This window comes from Cannabis sativa, chromosome 4, assembly GCF_029168945.1.
Source record: "Cannabis sativa cultivar Pink pepper isolate KNU-18-1 chromosome 4, ASM2916894v1, whole genome shotgun sequence".
NCBI classification, from domain to species: domain Eukaryota; kingdom Viridiplantae; phylum Streptophyta; class Magnoliopsida; order Rosales; family Cannabaceae; genus Cannabis; species Cannabis sativa.
Genome location: NC_083604.1, coordinates 57314507 through 57325167, shown reverse-complemented (window position 1 = coordinate 57325167; position 10661 = coordinate 57314507). Strand labels below are relative to the sequence as shown.

The 10661-nt window shown below is 36.4% G+C and overlaps 1 protein-coding gene across 1 annotated transcript; it reads right to left on the bottom strand.

The window, feature by feature from the left end:
- Positions 1-7903: 7903 nt before the first annotated feature.
- Positions 7904-8740, bottom strand: LOC133037017 (uncharacterized). The gene has a single exon (XM_061113812.1). The coding sequence runs from the start codon at positions 8738-8740 to the stop codon at positions 7904-7906; it is 837 nt and encodes a 278-aa protein (XP_060969795.1).
- Between the last annotated feature and the right edge of the window lie 1921 nt (positions 8741-10661).

The following is a 10661-nucleotide window of genomic DNA, read 5'->3' as shown; positions in this document are numbered from 1 at the left end:
ACAGCATTAAGATCATTTGATCTAGGATCAACTAGGCGATATTGACTTGAATAGATATTACGGTAAGTTTAATAAATCTAAGTCAAAGTTCAATATCGGTCCTTTCCGATGCATACTCCATGCATCCAACCTGAGCTTTACTTTAACCAATGCTCTGGAAAGAACATACCACTTCTCCAAATGCAAGTAAACTCTGTTGTAGATTATCATATCAGTAAAACCCTATGTCTGATAAATCTAGGAAATTTTATTCACATAGTCATGTTTACTTTCCAATGTGTTGACGGCACAATAAACAGGATCAAGTATGTGAAAAGGGTTTCAGATGAATTTATACATTATGTACATATAATCATGAAATAAATCATGTGAACCATGCAACATTAAATGTTATTTCTGATCTATATTAATAAGTAAATCTGATTATATTGAAATGAGTTTTATTTACGGCATAAAACCCAACAGTATTACCATAGAAGGATTTAGGCAACGACTAGTAACTAATCATTAATATGCAACTCGAATTTCTGGGGAGGTAAGTTTGGATATAATTCAAAGTCAACTTGATGATCTTTGAACTGCATATCTACTAACTATTTGTCAACCCCTATCAGTTCGCAAGATCTTTAACCACTTACCTTAATGGTTTTCACCATTGCTAGAAATTCATGAAAATTTTCAAACATTTCAAATTTCTTTTGCATAAGGTAAAATCTAGAGTTATCGTATTATAACGAAAAACTCATATCCACCCCTGAATGTACATCCATCTGCAAATGAGATGAACTTACTTTCAGTGGATATAGGCATATTAACTCTTTGCAGAGATTGATCTTGTCAAAACACTATGAACAAGATACAAATGCCATAGATTTACAAAATATATGGTTTCTTTCGATGACTTAGGTATAGTTACATTAAAGAGTTCTTAGAATAGTCCAAGTGGATCCTGATCACAGAATACTAAACTCATATCCATACTTTAACATACAGTTTGAATCCACTGATAGAAAATGGTTATTAAACACTTGTGAAAGTTAAACTGTATTGTATTAAAAAAATTATTTGGAATCTAAAATTTAAAGTCAAAGACTTAAATTTATACCAAATATTCTGAGTAATTCTTTCTTAGACCACCACTACTAATTTAACTCTAAGTCTGATTTGCCCATACAAGTAGGAGATTTCTAAGATTGAGGATTTATATCATTTTGGGATAGAATTTCGGGAATATAATCATATGCGTCATTTAATTTCTTAAGAGAAAATATAGAATGACATGAAATGATTTATAGACGATTCATCCAATGATATGTTATTTAAGCTAATTCGAAATGAATAAGCTAAGAGGAATTAGGATAATTTCGTTGTTTATAAATAAGAATCCAACGATGCTTCGATTAGCGAAAGACAAAGTAATCTTATTTATGTAATCTTCTTGTGTCATATTGTAAAAATACTAGTCTAAGGTGTCATCAATTGATGAATAGCTAGATGTTGTATTTACAATATTTATCTTTCGAGATCTAACACTATTATGTTTGTCTAATGGTTGACAATCCATTAGGGATTTGTCCCATTAGAACAACAAACCAAGTTAGAACAACAATGAAGATTCGAAATTAAACTACAATTTAATAACAGAAAAATAACATGGTTCAATATAAATTCACACACAATTCAGAAATTATCAAGCATTTAGCAAATAACAAAGACATGTGAAAATAAAAAAGAAGCATATCTTAAATAATTTCTAAGGTTTCCAACAAACTAATACAGTGTCCCGGTAGGCGAGAGTCAAAGTATCATTTATTGAATAGAGTTGTCAGCTCATCTAAAATGCAAACCATTCTAGCAACCTTTTATTCGATCAAAATAAGAATCCAACATTGTCCCGGTAGGCGAGAGTCAAGGTTATTCTCATTTTATGAGCTTCCACCATTGTTTCATGTTTTATAAGTTTATCTCCAAGTAGTCACCCTCGGGGAGAGTCTAATTGAGACGAAAACTTACAAAACACTTATCAAATGAGATCTTACGGTGTTAAATGCGCTCAACGAATAACCATCCATAAGGGGGACGAAGTCTGGCGTCTCGAGGTTATATTGAAACCATTTAACTATTGTAAGACCAACAATGGAGATCGAATATCCTTATAACTAAAAGCTCATTAGTTTAGAGAGTTATATTTGTTGGAATTATTTTACCAGGATCTTAAATCTACTCACAAGTATGTTGATTAACAACCTAAATATGAACTTCTAAAACGAATATAATTAAACACATATAAAGTATGAGAAACCTTACATTGGGTGCAGCGGAATAATATGTCTCCTCCCACTCAGATCTCTAACCCTTGATTCCTTTCTGTCGCAGAGTATAATCAAGATCTGAGCCCGAATGTCCTTCTTTGTTGACTCTGAATTCTACACAGCCTTCCTCACTATGATTGAGGTATTACTTGATGTGTGTGGGCACTACTCTATCACTTAGAGGGATTTCGAAAGCAGAGAAGAAAGAGAGAGAGGGAGTGGCGGCTTCAAGAGTGTTTGAGTGAAAGAAAACAATGCAGTAATGTGTGTGTGAAACCTGAAGCCTTTACCTTCTATTTACAGCATACCACATAGGGTTAAGGTTGAATTACTTGGCATTTAAAAATGAAAAATAAAGTGATAAAAGGGAAGCAAGTGGCCGGCCATAGCAATATGGAAACAAGCCTCTCACTTTTGCAACTTTCCTATTTTATCATTCCTAGTTTCCCATTCTCCAAAATTGCCAATTTTCTCATTCAACCACATAAATGTCAAATCTAATTATTTAATAACTATAATTAATTATTAAATAATATATTGTCATTTATTTTATTTATTAATAAAAACTAATCAAAGTTTCCCAATTAATAAATATACTCTATAGACTCTCTATTTACTGTTTTACCCTTAATAAGTGATAAATTCACAAATAGACATAGTCTAATTTGAGAATTATAATTGATTAATTAAAACCAATTAAATGAGTCTTACAAGTAATATTGTCTCAACTAGTGTGGGGACCATGGGTCTATATATCCGAGCTTCCAATAAGCAGATAAAGAATTTACATCTTAAATTCACTGACTTATTAATTCTTCGTTGAATCCACGCATAGAACTTAGAATTGCACTCTCAGTTATATAGAACACTCTATATGTTCCACCATATAGACACATCATTAATTATCCATTGTTATAATCCTAATTTGATCAATCTATATGGATGATTTACACTGTAAAGGGATTTAATTACCGTAACACCCTACAATGTATTTAATCCTTAAAACACTTAACCCTGTATACATAATATTTCAGCTAAGTGAAATGAGTACTCCACCATTTATTTTTGTTTGGTTAAGCTCGAAGGAAATCATCATTTACTTTCTATTCGCCAGATAGAAGCTATAGACTCCATATTTATGTTAGCGCTCCCACTCAATTATACTATCATGTTCCCAAAATGTACGTATCACCCTGACCCAAAAGTAGGCTTAACTAACAAATCAAAGAACATGTATAATACTCTTGAGATCGAACTTAAACATATCAGGATTAAGATCATTTGATCTAGGATCAACGGGTGATATTGAATTGAATAGATATTACAGTAAATTTTAATATATCTAATCAAAGTTCAATATCGGTCCCTTCCGATGTATACTCCATACATCTGATACTGGTAAACTTTGCCAATGCCCTGGAAAGGGCATAACACTTATCCAAGGTGTAAGAATACCTATCGCTGATTATCATGTCAGTCTAAATCCAGTGAACTGATAAATCAGGTAATAAACTTTCGAACATATAATTAAGATTATATTCCACTGTGCTGACAACACTATAATCATTAACAAATTCATATGTTCTGGACTTAAATAGAATTCATACATGATAAATAATCATGAAATAAATCATGTGAACCATGCAACATAAAATGTTAATTCTGATCTTTATTAATAAGTAAATCTGATTATATTGAAATGAGTTTTATTTAGGGCATAAAACCTAACAGGGCATTGGCATTAGGAACAACTGGAGGAGGAACTTGCTCTTGGATCTCGTTGTCTAAAACCTCAATATCAATAGGCTCGGTCGATAACTTCTTCTTTTGGGCGGTGGTAGGGATTCCAAGGTTGGATAACCTTTTCTTCCCCTTACGGTCCTGGATATCTTCATAAACCATGTCTGCAAAACAAGACGAGGCGTTACAATCATTATAAAAGTCGATTAAAAAGGGGAAGAGTATAAATTTCCACCTAAGGGATTTACCAAAATCATTAGAAGGCGAGCTATCACTAGATGAAGGGGTAGAAGGACCATAATATTCGCTAAAATCCCTACAACCTGTAATTTTGAATATATCAAAGGGCTCGATTGGTTCTAAATCCCAACTCGCATTTATGTGACCTGCCCTATCTTTCATAGTACCGTATTACTCGGTTATACCATAAAATGACTCGTGACAGTTAATCTGGACGTGGAATCTAGGATACCAACTGTCAAACTTATGAGCAATACGGTCCACGAGGATGGAATTCCAAGTATAAAATTAAGATGGGAGTCTTGGAAGGTAACTAATGTATTACGCTCAGCCCTAAGTACAGTAGGTGACCATCCACATTGATTATCTTGGGATGCTCCTTCATCGGATTCCCAAGGAGCAGTGCTTTGAAGGTATTGTGCTTGGGCCAAGCGATCCCAGGCCTGGTCCTCGAGTGGAACAATTATTTGCTGCCAAGAAGAATACTTGGGAATCTTGTAATTGCAAGTGTATTCTTTGTCAGCGAGAAGGCCCGCCGATCGCAAGTTTACTTCGTTCAAAAGAAATTTGCATGATTGAAGACCGTAAGGGAGAGTCATCAAGCACCTGTGCCTACTAACCATCTCGGGGGTAAGAGTAGGTCTCGTCAAAAGAGCTGTCAGAACAAACAACACATTAGTCAAGTACTTGAAAATGGAAGACTGATGTAAATAAGAAAGAAGAGAATAATCACTTACGGAGTTTGCGAAACGTGGTTGTGCCAATGGGGGAGAGACCAGATGTCCAGAAGAATTCGTCCTTGAAGGACACCTTATTTGGCAAGTCTACAATAATTTTTGGCTCGCTAGCATGAGTACCAAGATATAAATAGCCCACTGGAGCGTTCTTCCTCGACGGAACGACTTTAACTGAGTAAAGATACTCAATCTCTACGGGCATGGGACAACCCCAATTCATAATTTTGTACAAGACTTTCAAACTAGCGAGAATTCTGTAAGAGATGGGATTAAGCTGGAATGGGGCAACCCCAATGTGATTTATGTAATCCTTGAAGTAGTCCCGAAGAGGGAGGATGGCCCCTGCACAAATATGCACAAGGTTTCAAGCGCCCATACTAGTCTCACCACTGGTTCCTGGGTTACTACGGGCAAAGCGTGCAGAGGGTAGCAACTGAATTCACCCTCTCGTACTGACCTAACTTGGCATGATTACCGAAGTGTAATTCCACATGTCTTCAGCACGTCGCCTGTATAGCCTGAGATAGATCCCACCTTCAATTCTATTAACTCAGCCTCAAAGGTGACGCTGGGGTCTTGAGGAGTTTTAGACGTACGTTGTTTGGGAGGCATAATCTCGAAATCCAAGTCACCTAGGTCAAAAGCAATTGTGACGTTGGGTAAAAACAAAGGCTTTGCCACAGCAATAAAGGATACACTGGGTGGTTCTGGCCAGGCTGCTGCTCGCAAGAACCGGCGTCTGGCTTCAGATATTTCTTGCAAGAAGCGCCTGTGGTGACTAGAAATATCTTCCTGTTGGGTTCTCACTGTGTGTTCCCTAGCCTAGGATCGTTTAGCTCTGTTGTATTATTTATATTCTTAGAGTTATTCGTGGAAGTTAACTTTTGGTTCTGGCGAATACTTACATCTTGGGAACATGGTAGTTCAATTGAGTGGGAGCGCTGATCATACATATGGAATGTATAGCTTCTATAAGTATTTAGAAGTGAAACGATGGTTTCCTTTGAGCTTGGCTGAATAGAGATAAATGATTGAGATCTCTTTTCAGTAAATATATTAGTTTACTGAAATATCATTTATAGGTAGCTAAGTATTTTAAGGATAAAATACATTGAAGGGTAGAACGGTAAATTTGTCCCTATTCAGTTTAGATCATCTATAGAGGATCCTTGACTATTAGGATTGTAAAAATGGATAATCATAACGTATCTATATCGTGGTACATATAGAGCGTTCTATATAACTGAGAGTGATATTCAATTTCAAATCTATAGTGGCGCAAGGCAGAATTAATAAGTTGAGAATTTACTTGGTGAATTCTAGATCTACTTATTGAAAGCTCGGTTATATAGGCCCATGGTCCCTTCACTAGTTGAGATAATACTGCTTGCAGACTCAGTTAATTAAATTTAATTAATCAATTATAATTTAAAATTAGACTATGTCTTATTAATGAAATTTCACTAAGCAAGGGCTTAATTGTGAAGAAAAGAAATTATGGGGTCAATTTGAGATTTTGTATGATTTAATTAATAAATTACATAAATGACAATTTTATTTAGTAATTAATTATAATTATTAAATAAATAGTTTTGACATTTATAGGATTGAATTGGAAAATATGGTATTATTGAAAAGAAGAATAAGTGGTTGAAATAAAGTGGCAAAAATCTAACTAGAGTTTGGCCCTTTAGAGTGTACGGCCAAGAAGTTATTTTTGCCCAATATTTTATTCTTTTTTAATCCGTATAATTCAGCCCTAAGTCCTAGTTGAAACACTATAAAAGGAACATGATACTCTCACTCATCCAACTAATGTCAACTTGACTATTCAATCAACCTAGATGAGAGAGTTCCTTCTATAGAGATTTCACCTCCTTCATTGTTCTTCACATTCGAAACCTATAGTGAATGAGTGTCATGCCCACACATAGCAAGTCAAGTACTCAATCATAGTGAGTAAGACGGTGGTAACCAAACTCGAAGGAGAGAAAGAGATCCAAGTTCAGATCTTGATAAAGCTCTGCTACAGAAAGGAATCAAGGGCTCTAGATCTTGAACGGAAGGAGTCATATTATTCTGCTGCAATCAATGTAAGGTTTTCTTAAACCCTTATGTGTTTATTTTCATTGTTTTAGAGAATTCATATTTAGGATGTTAATTTAACATACTTGTTAGTAAATCTAGATCCTGGTAAAATATTCCTAACACGTTTCACTTCTAAATACTTATAAAAGCTATAGATTCCATATCTATGATCAGCGCTCCCACTCAAATGAACTACCATGTTCCCAAGATGTAAATGCCAGAACCATAAGTTAGCATCCACGAACAATTTGAAGGACATAAATAATGCAATCAAGTTAAACCAAACCATATCAGGATTAAGATCCATAGACCTAAGATCAACCATTGATATTGACTTAGAAAGATATAACAGTAAGTTTATGATATCTTATCCAAGATCAATATCGGTCCCTTCCAATGTATACTCTATACATTCGATACTGGTAAACTTTACCAATACCCTACAAAGGACATAACACTTATCCAAGGTGTAAGTATACCTTATCGCCGATTGGCATATTAGTGTAAATCCAATGAACTGACAAATCATGGGAATTAAACTTTTGAACATATAATCATAATTATTTCCACTGTGTTGATGACACAATAATCATGAACAAATATATACGTATTTATATATGTTCTGGACTTAATAGAATTTATACATTAAGTATAATCATGAAATAAATCATGTGAACCATGCAACATAGAATGATTTCTTATCTTTTATTAATTAGTAAATCTCTAATAATAGTTAAGATATTGTGAGGAGTTCGTGAACCACTCGCATTGTTTGTCTCGTCATTCTCATCCGCTTGGGGATGAGTTTCTCCGCTCTTCTTTGTACTTACTGAATTTTCCTCGTCTGATCAATTTTTTGATTTCGTCTTGTAGGAACCAGCATTCCAGAGTGGTATGGTCGATGTCCTTATGGTACTTGCAAAACTTCTTCGGATCTCTTTTGTCACGATTTCCTCTAATTGGGGGAGGTTTTCTGAAGACTCTATTTTTCTCTTCTATCACATAAATATGATCGCGGGGGACCGTCAGTTCAGTGTAATTAACAAAGCGTGGTCCTCCTTTTCTCTTTGGAGATGTCTCCTTCTTGGAAGGGGACTTGGCAAGCTTTGGACTTTGCTGCCTCTGGGGGCTGCGTCTTCTCAGGCTTCTACCTTTGCGGTTCTTTCCTCTAGGACTTTGAGATCGTGATCGTGGTACGGGTGACTTGCGCTTTTCCTTCACCCTTTCTAGTTCAGCTAGAGAATTCTCGATTCTCTTGTGTGGCTCAGTCATGGCGAAGAATTCTACAAATGAATCTGGTCTGCGAGCCTGGAACTCCTTCCAAAAATCGGTTCTTGGCAAGACACATGTAATTAACATACAAACTAATGAAGACTCGGGGGCCTTCTCGACCATGGTTACTTTAGCATTAAAACACTTAAAATAATCCTGTAAGGACTCACCGACTTCCTGCTTGATGTTAGCCAGGGTTGTATAAGGCGGTTTGTACATCATCGTGGCTTGGAAGTGGATCAAGAATAGATCTATGAATGTCTCCCAAGTTGATATGGACGCCTCTGGCAACTGGCTGAACAAATCATGAGCGTTACATTTTGTTAATTGAGGTAGTTGGTCTACTTCCATAATTGTATTAAATTTTTTCTAAGTAATCTATGAGATTAGTAGTACCTTTATATTTTAGCGACTCAGATAACCTAAATCCCTTGGGAAGTCGAGCCTGTCGCACTTCTTCAGTAAAAGGAGAAGTCGCAGGGAGCTTGTAAATGGGCTTTCTCTGCTGCTCGATCATTTTCAATGCTCGTAGCAGGATGCTCTTATCAACACCCCCTGACACGATGGTGTTGTTCTAAGTTATCACAGGTGCGGTCGCAATCGCAGCTATGTCAGATAGGATCACTACCTCAGTAGTCGTAGCTGGTGCGTTAGAGGTTGACAACATTTGCTAGATTATTGCCATTGTTTGTGCCTTGATCGCCCACTTGGGGATCACGGGGCTCATCGCAGTTTCAGGGCATTTGGGACCGTGACCTAAAAATTGCGTTGAGGTGATCACGAAGATCACCCCGGTCAACTTGGTATCTCCCTCCTCGTGGTGTCTCCACGGAGCCAGACCTAGTATAGACACTAGGAGAATGACTTTGTGAGGATGAAGAATAAAATTCAACATCATATACCTCATTTCGCGGCTGGGCTCTGCTTCGAGGGTTGCGTCGCTCAGGATCCTCCTCTTGTGGCACCTCGCGATTAGCGTTTCGTGTGACTTGTTCCCTTTGTGTAGGCTGGTTCAACTCGAGTCCTTCCTGTCCAGTCTGGTGTTCTCTGCGAGAGGGATTATTAGTTTGTCGCCTTGTATTTGTTACCTGAGGGTTATCCAAACGCGTGTTTGGTACTCGAGGAGGACGTCGGGTCCTAAACCTTCCATTGATCTCAGCCTACAAAGCCTGCATTTGCTCTTGTAGGGTCGTGTACTGGGCCGTGGTTAGTTAAATGATTCCTTCGGACACCACAGCTGGTGTGATAGGTGGGAACTATCTAACAGTGGCTGCCAGTGTCGATGTTTCTCCAACATGACCGGTGGTTTCAAGAAATAAGTTGAGGGGAGTAACAGTGGTACGTCCCACTCCTCCATTGATGGTGTCGACAGGTGCTGTTCCATTACCTGGGAGTGGAACATTCACTGTTCCGACATTGAAAGATCCTGTGTTGTTATTTCCATTCATCTGGTTTCTAGCCATTATGATTTTCCTCTGAAATCAAAAGAAAAAATCGTTCACACAGACGATGCCAAATGTTGTTGGAAGAATTTAGACAACACCAAATGTTATCCCAAATTTTGCACTCTGACGTGGCATCACAAGAATGGTGACACGTGGAGTCTGTTGGGTTTTGTGCCCTAAATAAAACCTATTACAATATAATCAAATTTACTTATTAATAAAGATCAGAAATAAAATTTTATGTTGCATGGTTCACATGATTTATTTCATGATTATATATAATGAATGAATTCTATTTAAGTCCAGAACATATGAATTTGTTAATGATTATAGTGTTGTCAGCACAGTAGAATATAATCTTAATTATATGTTAAAGAGTTTATTCCCTGATTTGTCAGTTCACTGGATTTAGACTGATATGATAATCAACGATAGGTATTCTTACACCTTGGATAAGTGTTATGTCTTTTCCAGGGCATTGGCAAAGTTTACCAGTATCGGATGTATGGAGTATACATCAGAAGGGACCGATATTGAACTTTGATTAGATATATTAAAATTTACCGTAATATCTATTCAATTCAATATCACCTGTTGATCCAATATCAAATGATCTTAATCCTGATATGATTAGGTTCGATCTCAAGAGTATTATACATGTTCTTTGATTTGTTAGTTAAGCCTACTTTTGGGTTAGGGTGATACGTACATTTTGGGAACATGATAGTATAATTGAGTGGGAGCACTAACATAAATAAGGAGTCTATAACTCCTACATGAATTTAGAAGTGAAACGATGATATCCTTCGAGCTTGGCTAAACAGAGA